The sequence below is a fragment of the Buteo buteo genome, chromosome 10 (assembly GCF_964188355.1).
Source record: "Buteo buteo chromosome 10, bButBut1.hap1.1, whole genome shotgun sequence".
Classification (NCBI taxonomy): domain Eukaryota; kingdom Metazoa; phylum Chordata; class Aves; order Accipitriformes; family Accipitridae; genus Buteo; species Buteo buteo.
The window spans coordinates 37,194,269-37,214,418 of NC_134180.1; the positions used below are offsets into that span (position 1 = coordinate 37,194,269).

Below are 20,150 nucleotides of genomic sequence, written 5' to 3' on the forward strand. Positions count from 1 at the left end.
ACAGACAGACATATTCACCTGTTCAGCATCAGCTGCACAAGAAGGTCCGGAGTTCTCTTTTCATTTTAGTGTCTGAAATGTCTTCATAATTTTATACATTCTATTGGATGCAATACTTAGGTACAAGACAGAAAAGCAAAGAAAGGTTTGAGGCTTACACTTGTTATGGGGTGGCAGGATTTTTTGGGGATTTTGATTGTTTAACGGGAAAAATCACAACTGACTTGTAAATTACGGTGACTTCCTATGTTAACATGTTGACTGTAACCTGCCATTACCAACAAACAAGAAAACTTCAGTGCATGTAAAAGCAGGCTAGATTCCCATGCACTGTCACAGCTTTCTGGTTCCTTTAAGCTGGGTAAGACCCACCAGCAAAGTATTAATTAATAAGCACAGATAAAAAACAAATGGCCAATATGTACATATGTAGGGTTTTTTAGAATCTCACCATTTTAAAATTAAAAACAGATATTCTGATCATTTATTTCCATAAATATTATTTTTAATTGTAAAGGGTCAGAGCTTGGCCCCTCAAAAAATAAACTGATGCAAGTATGTTTGTTTGTTTATATTATTTAAAAAAAAAAAAAAAAAAAAAAAAAACACAACCAGAACTTGCTATGATAGGTTTAAAAAGGTAAAGTAGAAAACAGGCTTTCATGCAGGGGAAAGATCAGAATTTAGATCTTAAGAATAATAGGATTCACAATGAAAACAGTTAATGACCATTTTTCATTGTTGTATGAGATACTGCTCCTATAGCTAATATTTCGGAACTTAAAATAATTTTGTCTACAATGTCAGCATGTGACATGAAAAACTGCAATAAAATCTGTTCAACCCTAAAAGACTGAGAGAAGTGTCAGACCAATAGCAAACATACATTTAATTTGAAAAGAAAACATTAAATCTTACTATTTTGTAATGTGAATTCTGAAGACTCACATTTCTAGATTGTTTGTCATGTTTCCAGAAGTTAGTGGGTTATATGGAAAATAACATCCAAAACATCTGGCATTAGACACACCATGGAGCACTAGACAGCAACCTTTGGCTTTAGAAGGGAGTTTTAAAAATACGCAAGGACTGCTTGTTCTAAATTCAGAGAGTCCAGAGTCATATAAGAGATATTTGTGCCCATAGGACTTAATTCTGACAAAGTTCTCTACAATATCACCCCTTGCTGGCCATTCTACAGAATGGCAGTGACGTCCATTATACACAAACCCATTTGGCTACCAAGCCAGTAAGAATTACAGCACTGTGACAGCAACCAGTAACGGTAGATGTGCCTACAAAATGGAGATGGAGTTGGTTAAAAGAAGGGAAGACAGAGGGAGCTTCAAGGGCCTTAAAATGTAATTTGAATAACTGCCTTTCCTCATCACTCTAGAATAACTCGCTGAACACTGTTCATATATTTTGCTTTCTGTATAATTTAATAGAAAACCTTTTTTAGGCCAAGTTCTTTAATCAAATTACAGCAATCTTGATGATCCAGTTGATTAAACAACAACAACAAAAAAGACTAATAAAATAAAGGAATACCCATCAAGACCATGTAAACCCTCTTTAACAGAGCTAGTATTAGCTATAATGAGCTACATTTATTCTTCAGCTGTGAAACAGCACTCACCTCCTGAATGGTACTGCTTCCTGAGAAGTTGAGGTTGTACTCCCGCTGGACTTCTCGATGGGTGACGATCAGCATGAAGTTTTGATTTAATGACTCCTGCAGGGCCCTGAAATGGTTGAAAGAAAAACAAGAAAATCAGGGATAAGCATGTTATAGCTTGTTTTACAGTTAGATGCAAAAACCCCAGGGTACCCTAAACTCTACATGGACAAGTCCAGGCACAACATTATCATCTCTCTTTTCACTCTTAAATGCAAGGAAGCATGCTGAGAATGACCAAAGGCCATTCCTGAACTCCTTCCTTAATAAGGTGACTGCAGCCTTTAAAGCTCTTCTAATGTTAAGTATTCTCAAAATCGAGAGAGTCACATTATCTCCACAAACATTGGGTATATTTAGCACTCATAATGCCATTAATACCAGGCTTATAAGCATACTGATGACCAGACAAAATATCAAGCTACAATGCACATTAAAAACTGATGGTAAGTAGAACAAGGCAAAGCATGCTTTTGCTTCTGTAGGGTAACCTGAAGCATAAACCAAACGGAAATTCTTCTGCTTAGTTTCATTCAAAGCACATAAACCCAGCTAATTAGAACTGGAAAACTAACCACAGCAAAATTTCTCATGTGGGTATTGAGCATTTAGAAAAGTTAGTTCTGCTCAAATTGTTTTAAATGTACATTAAAACATCTTTAACCATATGAATTTAAAAAAAAAAACACCTTAAGATACAGATTAAACAGGCCAACTATACGTTCATGTTGTCACAAACTTGGCGGGTTTTTTGTGATTTTCCTGGTAAAAAAACATCTGGATGTTAAACAGGCATCCTGTTTGCTTAATTAGGTACAAAATTATGCAGCTATCTACTTTTTAAAATAGAAGGCAGGACTTCTGTTACAGACACAGCAACTACAGCTCTGTACAAGTCTTATATAGGCTACAAAACTGCAGCAACTTTGTAACATAGGTTGGGTTTCTAAACAATATATTTTTATGCAGACTTGACATGCAGTTCAGTGGCATATGGAATTAAATTGGGCTTATTTGATTCTTTTTTTTCTTATCACATACTCTTAAAAGAATGACAGGCTGGGTTTTTTTTCCTTCACATCTTCACTGTTCCATGACACTTCAACATGCCATTCCTCTTAGCAATAAAGGACAAATTCTGTATGCAGATAAGCACAGCTGTATCTTAAGATACAAGACGACAAGAAAAACTGCTAGATTATTTGAGGCCTGATTTGTTAGTTTGAACTTCTACTGGAATTACTGGTCTGCCGTTTTGCTGCTCAGATGGTAAGGAACCCATGCAATACTCACTGGATGCTTTAGCAAGAGATGCACAATTTGCTTTAACATCTCAAGAAAAATTACCTTACAAAAATATCTTCACTCAGCAACTTAATTTGGATTCTGTGACATCTTAAACATAATAATTTCATACTACAAAACAAAACCACAAAGTGCTATTTCTTGTCTTTTATGGTTTTGTAATATGGCAGATAAATTTAACTCATTGTCAGTCCTACATATGATCAAATATATGAGACACTACAAATGTAACTGAAGTCAGTCATCTACGCTGAACATGAAGTTAGCAGCACCTGTCACAAAATCTTTTAAGAAAAGGCCTAAAAAATTTTAAAATACTTAACAGTCCTTCAAAAGAGAAAAAAAGTCCTGAAAAGTTGTATGCCTATTTTCAAAGGTAATTCTAATTTGACTGTTAACAGTAAGTTTAGCACTGCCATAACCATATTTTCTTTTGGCAAATGTTCAGTAGCAACTAAAATATCCTGCTGTGCTTTTTCAGATCCTGATTTTTTTATTTGTTTTCAGCAAATACTGGAGGCAAATGACATATTTAATTGCTCTGAAAACATTAATTACAGCATATGTGAATAGCTCTGGATTCCATACAGAATCACACAGGGCTCTGTTATAGCTATCTGAAAATCTGTAGATGCTAACTGATAACATGACTCACGTTTTCATTCTGTAATTGATGTAAACACAGAATGAAAACAGGCTTGTTCGATCAAACCTTCAGTCTCTCAAGGTATGCATGATACACATACTTCAGTACTATCCAAAATACAGCATGCTAATAAAAAGCATCTGTTTGTAGGAAAGGTTTTTCCCCTTCTCTATTTCATCTGGATGTGATAGCAGAGAGTACTTAGAAAAGGAAAAAATACTCTTCAAACACAGTTAACTTAAATGAAGTGCCTTAAAATTAAAAGCCTCAATTTTTGAAGTAAGTAACAATTTTGACACCTCTACTTTTTGGATTTCTAAACAACACAAGCTGAATGTTCTTAACAAGCAAATTCTCAGTACATATTCATAGCCAAATAGAGTCAAAGAAGAGACTGAAAATAAAGCTGGCTAAAAAAAAAAAAAAAAATTTTTTTAAATCACACTTTGAAAATTTGAGGAAAAAAATTGGTTTTGAAAGTGTTAGCAATTAAAGTGCATGGTTAATTATTCACCTTTTCTTCAGAAAAATCATATAATGAGGAATATTACTTCTGCTTACACAGAAATGCAGTCGTCAGCTGACCCAATCCTTTTGAGTTCCTATATCAAAATTTCATATGGTCAGACAGCCATAAGACCTGGACCACATACATTGGAAAGTCAATGGGAGGAGGAATCGATGGCACATCTGATGGGCAGTTTGTGCCAATCACTTCTACGCATACCAACGCTCCTCTGCAGGACGGGGTTGGTCTGAACATGTAGCTGGACAACCAGAGATGTCAGTCCCCTCCGGTATTAATTCCCTCCAGCAACTAGGGATGTAGATTACCCCAAATTATTTGTGCCAATAGAACTCTGCTTCCAAAACATACCTTCCCCTAAAATTGTATTTTCAGCCATTAAGGCTATGAACAAATGTACAAAATAAGTGTATTTAAAGGAGACTTCTCATTGACAGTAAGCTGAAGCTTACTTTTATTTCTTTTTAGGTGCGCATAACTGTATTGAGAAGACTGAACACAATGCACATTTCTAAAATTTTGGCTTCAGTGTTTGCAGCAGTTTCATTTTCCTGCAAATGTTATCAGTTGACTACAATCTTCCAAATGAAACATCTGCATTAAAAGAAAAAAAAATAAAAATAAAAATCAGGGCCAAACCCCAGGTCCCATTAAACCAATAAAGTCAAGACAGATTTTTTTTTCCCCATCAGTGCTAACAGAATTTAATTAATATGAAAATTAATTAGTGGGAAAAGAAAATCAAATTCTAGAAACAGGATTAAAGTAGGCCACTCTTACCAGCACCATTTCTCCCCTACTGCAAATCCTAGTTTTCAAAAGCATTTGCTGATAGGTTATATACTGGCTTTTTTTTTTTCCTCAGCTGAATTATTATACATTTACTATTCAGCACAGGAGGCAAGGGAACTTGATGGTAATTTTGGGTACAAATCTTCCAGTAGAGGAACTCTGCCTACACCCAAAAAAAATTTCCAAGAACAGACAAAAGAAAATAGACCTGAGCGCAGTCATTGCTCTGAACAGTTCTAGAAAGACGGACTTGGACCAGTTTTAGATTTCATATGGATTGCCTATATAGCATCAGTTATCAGCATTATCACAATGCATAGAAACCTCAGTGATGGACCAGGATTCAGCTGGTGCTGAAACTACAATATGCAAATAAAAATGCTCCTCTTTCAAACTTAAATTTCAAGCAATGGAAGTTGCAAGGTTTTTTTTTTATTATTATTTTTTTCACTAAACTCAAAATATCAAAACTCAATTAAGAGTCTGGAAAGAGTTTATTCACTAGCTACTCCATCCAAATCCCAATACAGCACAATTTATAAACCACAAGTCTAATAAATTAAGAACAGAAACAATATTTAGCAAAAAAATGTGTAACTGCAAATAATGCTAATCTTAGGGGACAGCAACTACTCAATCAGTCTATGCAATGCTGGAGCAAGATAGTATTAGTATTGGTATTTATTATATTTTAAGCTTCCAGATTTACTGCTTTTCTATTGTTCTGTAACAATATATAAAATAGATTGTTTGTATCTATTGATAAGCAACTGCCTTAATGCTTTAATTTCTGATGTAATACTTTGCTTCTTAATAGCATTTCTTTGAAATTTCAGTAATATTTTAAGCTTTGAAACCAAAAGTATATCCTTAATCAATGATCAGCAAATGCTCCTTTTCATTTCAGTTCTCTATGTTTTTATGAAATACATTCAGTATTTCCCATTAGGCAATATGTTTTCTCACTCACATGGAGATTTCCCCCCAAAAATCTCTGAATTTTATATAAATAGGTATGACACAAGGTAATTAACATTTCCATTTTAAACTTACAGATTTATACAAGCTCATGTCAACAGAAGTCCAAATTTACTGTAATTACAGATTATTTACATTAAAACAAAATAAGAAATCAGTATGTAAATGTAATGTTTGTTGTAGCTAATGCAGCAGGAGGTGGTAGATTAGGTTCAAACAGCAATCAGTTAGCAAATCTGGCTAACATGTAAATGAGCAGAAGCCCTTTTGTTTACATTCTATTGCATTTTAAACTTCAGGATTTTTAAACTGTCTCATGAGCAGATGTGAAAATAAAACATTAATCTTACCATTCTTATTGAAGCTTTCAAAGTAACTAAAGCAAGGCACTGCTCCTGTCCAGCTAAACAGACAATACTAATAATTGGAGTTGCAGGTTACATCGTTCTTAATTAACACTCTGCTACAGTTGACAGCGTACAACAAGACACCATGCCACAATCACCACTCCTCTGCAACAATCTAACACACACACACACACTCAGCAATATATGGACCCACTACATCAAAGGTGGGGTTTTTTAGTCCTATCCACACAGATTATTACATTTCTTAAATAAATTACTATTGCTTAGCAAAAATACATTATTTGTAATAATCGCCAAGGTATGCACCTGGTCAAATAGGTTTTAACTGTTTTGAACCTTCCAATGATTCATCAGGTATAATAAAATATCTAAGACTTTCAGCTATTTAGCAAATAAGTATAAATATAAAATACATTATACCCATTAAATAACAACTGAAGAAAAAATTCAGAAAAAGTGCCTCCCAGAGTATGCAAGACAGAAAGGAGAGACGATTGGGATGACCTAGCTCTGTGGCCAGACTCGCATGCCTATGCTTTTGATGCTGCCCTCTACTGCATTCTCCAAAACCTTTTCCCTGAACTGTGTATTGCCGGCTTTCAAGAAGCATCAGAGGCAACAAGGGAAGGAAGTCACTCTGAGAAGGTGAAGAATCTAATCTGACAAAGCCTGTGCAAGGGATCTCTCCTCCCCTTGGACAATAAAATGATGGACATTCTTTGGCACCTTTCCTTTTAAGACTGCTTTCCAAAGGAAATCATGTTTTTCTCACCCACCTGTCCCATCTGGTAACTTTTGAATATATACACTAGTTTCAAGGAGGTCTGACAGCATTATAAAGGTCTCAAAGACTGGGTGTAAAGCAACAGCTGGATAGAGGAAAGGGACCCAAATTACTACCCACCTCAGGAAAAGTCTGTAGTACAAGCATAGTATTTTTATACTCCATCCAGCCAACTTCTAGCCAATGATTACAGAACTACCTACAGCATGTGATGTCTCCTTTCTTTCGATATTACTTGGCTTCCAGCTGGAGAATAGAGGCAGGGCAAGCTGACTGTCTATGCGGGGGGGGAGGAATGGCACAGGTGCTACAAAATATCTGGGAAGAACTGGAGGCAGTTTCAGAGGTAGGTGAGATCATGGGAAGCATGGAGGGAGAGGGCTGAGTTACTGCAGTCACTGGGATGAGGCAGGAACTCACTAGAAATCAGGTTTCATTACGTCCACAGCTCGTAGAACACATTGTTATTGCTCTGGATATCATGCATGGGTAAGTATGGCTTTGCCAACTGAAATTGTGGAAGCAGGGCATGTAACCTTACAGGTGGTATTTGACATTTAAATTTCATCTTTACACGTCAATTTACTAGCATGCAGTAGTAATTCACTGGGTTTCTAGTACCTATAAAAGCTTTAGATATGCCACTGATGAACGAAGATACCCCAGGAGATTCTTCCTTGTTTAAACTGCAGGATGACTTTGCCGTTACATTCAGATGCTAGTTTTAAGTCAGTTCTGGGTTAAGCCCATTCAGTCTGTCACAATAAACTTCAATGCCTGTGTACCAATACATTAGAAAAAGATGTTTCAGACACTGTTCTCTCTCAGTGTCAAGAACAGGCACAATCTGTAGTTCATAGAGCTGTGACCAGACTGCTCCTTTTAAGAAGGGCATATACATAAAATATCACGTACTGAAATCTCAGGCTTTTCAAATATCACTTTCTGGAGATATTCAAATCCCGACTATTTATCTTTAGTTCAAAATAGATGGCATTTGAAGAAAACAACAGATGAACTCACAAAGTAAGAGGCAAAGTTCCTTAACATCCATTAATAATAGATGTGAGCATTGTGCTTTTAAAAATTGTGGGTAACAAACTAATCTGAATAATAACTGACCTAACAGTAGGCAGTAAACAGTGTAACTGGGTTTGGTACATTGCTTCAATTAGATGTGTTTTGATCTGCATTGATGCTTTAATTGGAGGCAAGCCTCCCCTTTCATCTAGAATTTATGACTTCAGGGAGATGATCTAGCCTTCAAATTATCCTTGTTTAAATAGCCACTAATTAATCATCATTTGCTATCCCAAAGCTACCAACTTCATCTTAAAAATACCCAGAACTAATCTCCTCTATGAAACAAGTATAAACTGTAAAGGTAGCAAACCACTTTGATTTTACTAGCACGTAAAGTTCTTTTAAACTATTCATCCAATCAAAAAGCCCAAGAACTGTTTTTAAACAGTTTGTTGTTATATAGTTCATTGTGGTTGCAATAAATAACATCCTTCAAGACCCCAGTTTTCTTTCTGGAACCGAAGACGTTCAAATCACAATATACAGTGATACCTGGGTAGAAAATTTTGAAATTGGAAAAGGGTTAAAGAAAAAAAAAAAAAAGGACCCAAACAATTAGTATCTACAGTGCTTTTCCACAGTATTTTCACTGTCCTTCAGTACAATGGCTTATTGTCCTGGCACACAACTACAGCTCCTGTTTGCACACACAGAGCACATCCAGTCGACACGCAGCTCGCCACCGCTCTGCTCCAGTGCCACGACTCCCTCTCTTAATAAAGGAAAGCAGCATTTTTTTTTATAACGCACATCAGCAGTCTTACTTCCTCCACAGGCTACACGGTGACGTGCACAGGTACCTTTCAGTAAAACGTGAGGTACTTTTAGTCCTCGGGAAACCGGTCAGTTGATGCTATTGATTGTCAAAGAATTTCCGTCACCAGCAACGCCGCGGCGTTGACGGGACGTTCCCCGCTCGGCCCCAAGGGCGGAAAACCGACTCCCTCCTCACACAACCGGCGGGCGGCCCCTCAGGGCACCCCCACACACACCCCGCCCGGCCCGGCCTCCGTCCCGCCGCCCGCGCGGCTCCGCCAGGCGTCACCGCCGGGCGCCCTCTAGCGGCTGCCCGGGCACCCTCCCGCGCTGCCGCCTCAGCGGGCGACCCTCGGGAAAGGGACGAGCCCAGGCCGAAGCGGGCGAGGGAACCGCCGCTTGCTGCGTCAGGGCAAAGATTCCCGCCTCGGCCAAGTCACGTCTCGTTTGCAGACCTCAGCGGTATTCACGGACGTGCCAACGCTCACCGTTAACTTTGGAAGCGTGCCAATCGGCAAGAACAGATAGCCCGCTCCGTTAGGGGAAACCAACTATCGGCCCATCTACGTGCGTTTTAAAAGTCCCAAGAAGATAAGACAAAATAACCTAACAAACGTTCCAGAAAGAAAATCCTGATCTGCTGGCAATGATTTATACAAGGCTCCTACATGATTTATACATTAAATGAACCAACGTAATGCAGGAACCTACGGAGGGCCAGCCCTCATTTCCACAGGGACTGGATTTTTGTTAAAGCCATCACATCTGGGAGGTGTAAAATTCTGCGTGTACGTCAGTGGTTCACGTACCACACCCAGGTTCTAAAAAACTTAACAACCTTCTTTGCAACAACAAGGTGCTGAGGTAGGTAGTTCATCCCAACGCTTACTAGAGCAGTGAAAATGCCTTCTATTTACCAACTGCAGACTCCTGCAAGGATACATGTGGTTTCATAAAAACCATACAAGACCAAATCATACAAGTAGCATTTATGGCCAAAAGACTTACCCAGAATGACTTGAAGAAGGAGGAGGCAGGTCAGGTGTTAGAACATAAAGACTATTATTTTTTGGCAAGTGTAGAGTTTTTAAAACAGTCTGAGGGGAGAAAAATCATTATAAATATAAAACATTCACCAATTCTGACACATTATTTAATTTATTTTAATTATTGATACTTATTTACAATACCACCAAATATTTTGTTTTGAGATATACTTACTGTTAACTTCCCAAGATCCTTTTTGTAGGTGGCCATGTTATATATAAAACCAACACAAACTAAAGTGATTTGTCCTGATTTTTTTTGCAACATTTTAGTTTAAGAGTTCCTTGTATGCCACTCAAGACATCTAACACTGTTTGAAACTCACAATTCTTGCATTGTAATCCCCACCCACAGATGCTCAGTTTGAAACTCTGAACTCAGTTAACTGAAAACACAGTTGAAAACTTACACTATCATCTACATCTCCAGTCTTCCACCCTTTTAACAGCATTTTAGATGCAGGAATTTGAAGTTCATTTTCTAGAATATGTTTGATATCTCCTAAAGAGAAAACAAATAAAATATATTAAAATATACACACTTACTGCTTTATTTCAAACAGTACTGAGTTATACTTAAAAAACAAGAGCAAGGATAAATTTACTATGAAAACCATTCTTAGTCTAGTTACCCTTGTAACATACTGTATTGGTTTTATGTGGCAAGGTTTTGGTAGCGGGGGGGGGTTACAGGGGTGGCTTCTGTAAGAAGCTGCTGGAAGCTTCCCCTGTGTTCGAGAGAGAGCGAGCCCATACCACCCGCCTCTAAGACGGACCCGCCGCCGGCCAAGGCCGAGCCAATCAGTGATAGTGGTAACGCCTCTGTGATGACATTTTTAAGAAGGAAAAAAAAGTTGGGATGCGGAAAAACAGCCCCCAGAGAGAGGAGTGAGAACATGTAAGAGAAACAAGCCTGCGGACACCAAGGTCAGTGAAGAAGGAGGGGGAGGAGATGCTCCAGGCGCCGGAGCGAAGATTCCCCTGCAGCCCGTGGGGAAGACCCTGGTGAGGCAGGCTGTCCCCCTGCAGTCCAGGGAGGTCCATGTTGGAGCAGATCTCCACCTGCAGCCCGTGGAGGACCCCACGCCAGAGCAGGTGGGTTCCCAAAGGAGGCTGTGACCCCGTGGGAACCCCGCGCTGGAGCAGGTTCCTGGCAGGACCTGCGGATCTGCAGAGAGAGGAGCCCGTAGAGCAGGTTTTCTGGTAGGACTTGTGACCCCGTGGGGGACCCGCGCTGGAGCAGTCTGTGCCTGAAGGACTGCACACCGTGGAAAGGACCCATGCTGGAGCAGTTCGTGAAGAGCTGCAGCCCGTGGGAATGGCCCACGTTGGAGACGTTCGTGGAGGACTGTCTCCCATGGGTGGGACCCCACGTTGGAGCAGGGGAAGAGTGTGATGAGCCCTCACCCTGAGGAGGTGAAGCGGCAGAAAATAACGTGTGATGACTGTAAACCCCATCCCTGTCCCCCTTGTGCCGCTGGCGGGGCTTGGTGGAGAAATCCGGGAGTGAAGTTGTGCCCGGGAAGAAGGGAGGGGTGGTGGGAAGGTGTTCTGAGATTTCGTTTTATTTCTCATTACCTTACTCTGGCTGATTTGTAATAAATTGAGCTAATTTTCCCTAAGCTGAGTCTGTTTTGCCCGTGACGGTAATTAGTGAATGATCTCTCCTGTCCTTATCTCGACCCGCAAGCTTTTTGTTATATTTTTCTCTCCCCTGTCCAGCTGAGGATGGGGGAGTGATAGAACGCCTTTGGTGGGCACCTGGCGTCTAGCCAGGGTCTACCCATCACACATACACTTCAAACAGTAAAGGACAAATGAAGCTAAAAAAAAAAAACAACCAAAAACAGAAAGCGTGAATGTTTGGAGAGTCACATGAGGATTTGATGATTTGGACATATATTTGAACAGTTCTACACTGCGTATGCTAGACACACACATTTGCAGATGCATGCTATCTGGAGCAATGGACTTTGCCAGCAATAAAGAAGGTGCATATTTTTGATACCCAATTCCATTATCAATAGTCCTAACCTAAAGAACTGGAGTGTTCATACAATTTAACTGCTCTGACAGCTTTTTCAATGTTTTGCACGTTTCGATGCTCTCCTCTCCCTGTAGTTATTACAGTCATAAAATAATTCAGGCTGGAAGGGACCTCAGGAGCTCACCTAACCCAAGCCCAGCTCAAAGGTCTAATTAAACCAGTTTAGTCAAGGATTTGAACACCTCTAAGGATGGAAGTTTGACAACTTCTCCGGCCAACCTGTTCCAGTACTTCACCACTCTCACAACTTAAAAAAAAAAAAAAAAAAAAAAATCCTTTCATCTAACAGGAATTTTCAGTGTTGCAAATTGCATCTATTGCCTCTCATCTTATTATCATGCACCTCCAAGAAGAGCCTGGCTTCACCTTCTCTCTGTCCTCCTAGCAGGTAGTTGTAGACAGAAGTAAGGTCTCTGCCTCTCCCCTTCTCTCCCCTAGGCTGAACAAATCCCGTTCTCTGCGCCTCTCCTCCTATGTTCCCATGTGCTCCAGTCCCCTGACTATCTTGCTGGCCTCTGCTCGACTCACTGCAGAATGTCAACCTCTTCCTTGTACTGGGGACCTCAAAATTGGATGTAGTGCTCCAGATGCAGTCCCACAAATGCTGACAAGAGGGGAATAACTTTTTCCCTGGATCCATTGGCTACACTCTTGCTAACACAGCTTAGGATGTGGCTGGCCTTCTTCACTGCAAGGGTGCACTGCTCATGCACCCCTAGATCCCTGTTTTTTATGAAGTTGCCTTATAGCCTGTCAGCCCTCAGCCAGTTATCAGATGGGATGACATGAAGTTACCCTATCCCAGATGCAGGACTTCAGCTTTGCTTTCTTTGAACTTCATAAGGCTCCTGTCAGCCCATTTCCCCAGGCTGTCCAGGGCCCTCTCAATAGCAGCCTTGCCCTCCAGAACATCAGCCACTTTCTCTGATCTGGTATTCTTTGCAAACTTGCCAAGAGTGCTTACCTTAACAAGCAGGTTGCTAATAAAGACATTAAGCAACACTGGCCCCAGGATCAACCAGAGGTACATCCCCAAACTAGTAACTGTTCACCAGTCAGACTTTGAGCCCAGCAGTCCAGGCAATTATCGGTCTACCTTATCAGCCCACTTATCCAGTCCTTATCCTAACAATTTAAGAATACTACAGCAGAGTATGTCAAAGGCCTTACTAAAGTCAAAGTGACATCCACCATTCTTCCCTTGTCCACAGACCCAGTCATCAAATCATAAATGGCAAGTAACATTGATTAGGTGCAATGTGCCCTTTAGCAAATCCACGTTGGCTGTTCCAAATCACCTTCTTTTCTTTCCTGTGCTCAGAAAGGGCTTCCAGAAAGATTTTCTCCATAATCGTCCCACGGACCAAGTTCAGCAATCACCATTTAACAGTGAGCTCACATTTTCCTTAGCCTTTCTTTTCATGCTGATGTACTTACACAAGCCTTTCTAATCCCTCCGTCACTTCAGCTCCACCTGAGGTTTGGTCTTCCTAACTCCAAACCTGCATATCTAGCAACATCTCTGTATTCCTCCTGGGTAGTGCATCACTACCTTCCACCTTCTGTGTACTTTCTTTTTGCATTTAGCTTAGTCAGAAACTCTTTGTTCTTCTGTGCTGGTCTTCTGCCATGCTTGCTCCTCTTTCTGCATGTTGGAATGGACTGCTCTTGTGCTTTGAAGAGTTGTCCTTGAAGACCAACCAGCTCTCTTGGGCACCTTTGCCCTCAGGGCACTCTCTCATGGGATCCTGCCAAGGAGATCCCTGAAAAAGCCAAAAGTCTTCTTTTCTGAAGTCCACGGTTGAAATTCTACTATTTGCCTTGCTTACTTCTCTCTGGACTTGAAACACAATGCTGCCCTGAATCTTCATATGCCAAGATACAGACAGAAATTCTACGTTGACTGCTTCTGCCCTACAGCTTAATCATTTATACCCGAAGGAAGTTAATAAGAAAAGAAAAAATAAAATACTACAGCTACAAAATTCTGATTTGGTCAGACTCTTATATCTGCTTTGCCTGGATACCACTCAGTGCAGTGCTCTGGAAAACATGAAAGGCTAATCATGAATTCAAACTAAGCACCACTAGGTGGCACCAGCCAATACCAAATCGGATGCTAAGAAGACAAATAAGGATCAAAAGTTTCAATTTCAAAATTTCATCACAGACATAAGGCTGCAGCACTGAAAATTGTTTTAATCAACTATTTCTTCATGTAGTTCCTTATTTTGATCTGTATAGACTTTTCACTAAAAAAAACCAACCAAACAAACAAACAAAAAAAAACCCCACAAAACCAAAACCACCTACTCTTCATCCTTAGCAAAAGTAAATCAACTCACAGTTTGGGGAAAGTAAAAAAAAAAACATGTTCTGCAATACTAACAACAGCATATTTCTAACATACTGTTACAAAATGCATCAGTTTTAGGATAAAGACAATAAAAGTTATAAAAGAAATCTTAATTTGCAAAAACAAGTCAAACAAAATTGAAAAGAATGCAACGATGCTCTTAAAATTCCTCTAAATCTTGTCACTAATCCTACACAGAAAGAGATGCCATACTGATTCAAAAAGGAAATGCCAAGATCATCTGCTTGTTAGTAGACCGCATCTAGACTAATCCTACCCCAAATTAAATTTTCATGCCTCAACTTAATCAGCAATCTCTATTTTGTTTCTGAAGCAAGTTCATCGGAAAACTAGATTTCAAAAAAATATTTGATAGATCACTAACCCTTACAATGGATTAGTGAAATTTTGCTTTTTTAAAGCTGCAAAGACATTTGAAAATGGTTAGAAACTGTGGAGCCTGCTACTTCTGAGGGATTTTTTTCTTCTTTGAGGGGTTTTCTTTTGCTTTGCTGTGTTTTAGGATTTGGATTTTTCGGGCTGGGCCTTTTTTGTTTGTTTTTGTTTTAACAATTTTACCGCAATGGTTTTAATTTATTTTTTACAAATCCTTACCAACTGTGGAGCTGTCTTCAAGTACTACATCCACATTTCTGTCTCTGTACTCAACCCTGAAGTCAAGCATTCGAGGTTGTCTTTCCACTATTTGTCTAGATGGCACTACATGGCGAAACGCTGAGGATGAGGAAGGAGTTGAAGAAGCTGCTGTAGAATGACTTGTGGGGCCATACGCTGGTCCATGTAAAGTGTCTCCACCGTACTCACTGAAAAATATGCAGATAAGAAGGTTTAAACAGAAAAGCTTGATATGTTTAAATAAAAGTTAGCAAAGCAAAATGAACAGTATTACTCACTTACTGTGGTTCACAGCACACACTTCTTGAATAAACTACACTGTCACATCTGAGAATACTGTTTTATTAATAATTAGAAAATAACTTTCGTATCAGCAGTATTAACATTTCAGTGACTCAGAAGTGCTATAGGAGTACAGCTTAGATGACAAACAAGGATTTAAGCCATTATTGCAGTCTAAAGTTCACAATGTAATTAGTATCAGAATTATCTTGAGAAGAAGGATTATTTCCTGTTCCAGGAGTGCTGTGACCATATAAAAATTGACACCATGGCAACGACCAGCTTTCTACATCACTGGGCTAGTATCACATGGAAATGAAATTAAGAAATAAACCTTAAAATACTGCACACATATTGGTACTTTCCAATACCAAATTAGTGGAAAACAAGTCAGATATGAAAATAGTTTTGTACTTAAGGTAACTAAATCAAGATAATAAGGTATATTTTGCAAAAAATACCTAGAAGTACAACAGTCACGCAATGCTGAATTCTAGCTTGCCTTTAAGTTCAAAAACCCTTCAAGCCTCTTGGACATTCATATAAGGATGCCTCCAACCTGGTTCAAGGATACACCTAGCATTACAGGTCAGAATAAACTGGGAAACCCTCACTACCAAGAAGCACTTCATCTTCCTCAGTGAGATATACATAAGAAGCATGTAACTGGGATTAGAAACAAAGGTAACAAAATATGAAATTTAAGGGAGATTACTCCAGGTCAAAAAACCTATGATGTACAGAAATCAAATCTGGAAGGCAAGCAACTTCACAGGGCAAGCCTAGAGCTTTGCCTTGGAGATGTTCTTATCAGGAAGATTATCTGTGCTGGACAGTTACAGCATATCATGATGGAGGATGCAAGCTAATAAAACATACGCACTGAAAGGATGCAAGCTGAGCAAAGAAGGATTTAGGAAATGCTGAGATTAAGTTGTCTCATTTCCATTCTTAAACAGGACTTATTTGAAAAATGCATTCTGCCATTCTTGAAGATACCGTGAGATCTCTCAATGGAAATGCTTCTTATAGCAAGTCAAATCTGTCACCTAGAGGAGACCTGGACTTAAAAAAGCATAAATGTGGATGGCATGCATATCACAGAAGTGCAGAAATTATACACAGCTATTGCAAATCCCATCATTGTGCCTTCCACATTTGAAAAGAAAAACATATTATGCTCATAAAACAAGGGGCTCCTTCACTTCTCACATCAGCAGGCTTAGAAGGATGAATTCCCAGCTACAAAGACCCACACTCAAAGACGCATGCTCAAAGGTCAAAGACCCATTTTAGAGGCTAAACAGTACAGGAAACAGTCTTATTTTCAGGATTTAAAAAAGTATAAATACAGAGCGATATGTTATTGTCTTAAATCTGATGGCCAACTATGAATTAAGTACTATAATGACTCTATTAACAGACCCAAGAAGCAATGAATATCCTGATTCTCAGGATTGGATTTATTTATTTATTTTAAACAATATAACCGAATTATAAAACAAAATGTATTTTTTTCCCCTTCAATAAATTAACTTACTTCAAGTCCAGTTGTATTAATTCTATTTGATTCCACCACAAAAGGCATCCTACATATCTGATTGGCAACCTCTAATGGAACATAAAAAGCCTCACATCAGTAAAACAAGCCTCATCTGAAAACCACTGGAAACTAGGCTTCTACGTCTTGTGATTCTCCTTTTAAACCACTTCCATTGGAAGAAAAAGAAAAAAAAATATTTGAGACACATTTGACTGTCTAATCATTTCTAAAAATGAATAGATTAGTGTGGAAGAAAGCTGTAAGTGGACACTGGACCAGCTTGTTATCCAAGTCAGGCATAACTACTCCCCAGCTCCTTCCCCCTGACCAAATGGTTCCAAACATTCTGGTATTTTGAATGTAAATGCTTTGAGGGTCAGGACTTATTAACATAGGCAGAAAGAGTGCTCAACACAACCAAAACTTGATCTCAAATGGACTAAGTAGACCTTACAGTAAATAAACATCTAACTTTACTGAGCAAATAAGGTTTTATCCTGAATCAAAAACTGACTCTACTTAATGACAGCTTTAGTAAGCATTGACAGAGATACCAAAACACCATTTTACCTACATTATGTATCATTTTTCATCATTAAAATAAACTTTCTAAAATAGTACATTGAGTATTTTTCTAAAGAAAATTTTAAATGCTATTTTACTGTCTTTCTCAAGTAGCTCAATTCCTGTTCTGCTGTTTTCAATTGCCTCATCAGCACTTAGGAGCTCATGCTTCAGTGACTTCAAGATATCCAGGCATCAGTATACAAGCCAAAATTTAATTCAAAAGCTGAAAGAAAATCAGTAAAGCTACTTTTAGAAGGGAGCAACCTTACTTTATCTAACACAGCATCTGCTGCCTGTAATTCAATTTAAAAACAATTAAAAAAAAGAAACCACAACAAAAAAGCCTACAGAAATACAAATATTTTTGGCCAGGGACAGGGAAGCATGGACTATCAATACCTTTAAAAATGCATAAGGAAAAAGAAAATACTTAGCCAGGAACATTTGTGGATTTGCCCTGCAAATTTTTAGACCCTGGGGGGGGAAGGGGAGTAGAAAGTCCTGACATCCAAAGAAGCATACCAAAATCCAGTCTTAGTAAAGAGACAACCCTGCACAGAATGACCCAACAACCAATGAATTAAAAATAAAAATTAACAAATTTGAATAGGTGTTCAAGCTGATCCTCCATCAGTATGGGAAAACTTGAATGTTAAATCAGCTTTGCCAGGAATAGAATTTGTGGCTCCAGAAACTGCTTTAAAAGGAGAATTACATCATCTTCTTAGGATTCAGGAACAAAAACTGTAACTATTACCCAGCATCATTCCCCGTGTGTACTACTCCAGCTTTCTGTGCTTACCTTTGTAGAATGCCATTTTCTTGTGGTATTACACCATTTATAGCTGCCTGAAAAGAGAAAACAAATTTTGCGTCAAGCATACAGACCAACAAAAATAAATCAGAACCTCTATAATATGTTTTGAAGAGTGATTAGCTTGCTTTACAATGTGCCATAAAATGTTCTCCATTCAGTGAATATTCTTGGTGAATGACACTGTCATTAAAGTACCTACATAAGATAAAAACCGTATCTAAGTGAAAACGAACTGAAGCTCAGACTCCTATACATGTGCGATGGATTTCCCAGGTGGAATGCATGGGAATAAACTGCATGGCCCACGCTCAGTAAATCTAACACTTTGTACACTTGGTACATACATAGTGAACATATTGCTTTCAAATACATCCAGCTAACTGTGCACAGACAAGGTAGCCAGACAGCATGTACACAGAAAACCTAATGTTTCCCAGAAGTATCAGACCTGCACAAACCTATAAACCTGCACAGCTGCACATACGCTGCATGCTGCAACCCTGATGTGTTCAGGAATTGCTGAAGTCCACGCAAACGGCTACTCAGCAGCACACGTTGCCTCCATCACACCTACACCTTCTCGACAGCCTGCCTCTAGCTCACACACACAAAAATACATCTAACTTCTTAAGAGTCCTCGTGTGCCAGGGAATCACAGAAATGACTACCCCCAAAATTCAAACAATCTTCAGGTAGAAAAGGAAGTATCTTTTATGTAAGGTTTATGCAGTTAAATATCCCATGCTGTCCAGAACATCAGAATAAACAAAATACAACTTATAGGTGTGTAAGTACAAACCTGGCAAGCTGCATTCAGATTTGTTCTTATTTGAAATTACAGAGTTATTACCTATAAAAATATCCTAATGAATTCTCTCTCACATTAAAATGCAGCATTTTTAAAATAGCCACAACATATTCCAGTTGCAAGTTCGAAACTCCATTTCTGACAAAATTGTCACCTCAGCCTGTTACAGCATTGCTCCATTCTATGTTGCAGAATATTTTAATGCATTTCCAGCACATCTGATGCTATAGAAGTTTGTATAACTTGGAAACTGTATGTAAGTCAGGATGAGGGAAAAACTTGGAAAGCCAGTAAGACTCTCTTCAACAGTATTTGGAAGACAACTTATTTCAGACTGCTTTATACCACCAAAAATGTGTTTTAAAATCATCTCATTGCTAGGATTTTTCAGATTTAAGGAGCAGTGAAAGTGGCACCATGTGAGCTGGTGAAGATGACTTACACATTTACTCCTCAGCTGATAAAAATTTGTTCTGATTATTGTTAGAAGATATGGAAGTAAGGATGTCAGAACCCTACCTAACTTCAGACTTTGAATCCTAGCCCAGCAGTGGGCAGATAAGGTGGAAGAGCACAGGAGGGAATTTGATGAGGAATGAGAAAGAACTAAAAAAATTTAAAAAAAAAAAAAAAAAAGAGGAGAAAAAACAGACCTCAAAAAACTAATTCTACTTCTGCTCTTTGATGATCTTTGTAATCACTATTGTGTTCACAGGTACATATTTGTTAGGCTTAACAGTGAGATTAAAGAGAGACTGTAGCATCCCACTAATCTCAATTTTCTGCTGTACCAGCAGTGATTCATGCATTTCTACTATCACAGCTTCTAATATCCACTCTCCTATGCCAGATATACCTGACCTGTTGGCCAGAATACCTGGTGAATGAGTGTCTGATCCCTGATGAAGAAGGGAATGCTGATGTTTAGAAGCTCATAGATTCCCCGGTACTGCAGGAGAACAAAGTCATATATTGCAACTGGTCAGTTGGACAGTCATCATCTATCAACATAATTTTTACAAACTGACATTTAAAAAAAAAATGCAACTTACTTAAGTGCTTAATAAACACAAAAATAGACAAAAATCAAGATTTAAATGCTATGGTTTCTTTTTCTCTGAATATATAAACA

The 20,150-nt window shown here is 38.7% G+C and overlaps 1 protein-coding gene across 4 annotated transcripts in view; it reads right to left on the reverse strand.

Moving 5' to 3' along the window:
• FAF1 (Fas associated factor 1) overlaps positions 1-20,150 on the reverse strand; it is a 178,172-nt gene that overhangs the window by 119,053 nt on the left and 38,969 nt on the right. For all 4 annotated transcript variants that reach the window (XM_075037075.1, XM_075037074.1, XM_075037076.1 and 1 more), the window contains exons 3-7: positions 18,196-18,242; positions 14,981-15,189; positions 10,373-10,464; positions 9,925-10,013; positions 1,640-1,745 (exon numbers count right to left, since the gene is read on the reverse strand). In XM_075037075.1, the coding sequence (XP_074893176.1) occupies positions 1,640-1,745; positions 9,925-10,013; positions 10,373-10,464; positions 14,981-15,050 (357 nt within the window). In that variant the 5' untranslated portion in view covers positions 15,051-15,189; positions 18,196-18,242. The remainder of the gene's footprint in view (positions 1-1,639; positions 1,746-9,924; positions 10,014-10,372; positions 10,465-14,980; positions 15,190-18,195; positions 18,243-20,150) is intronic.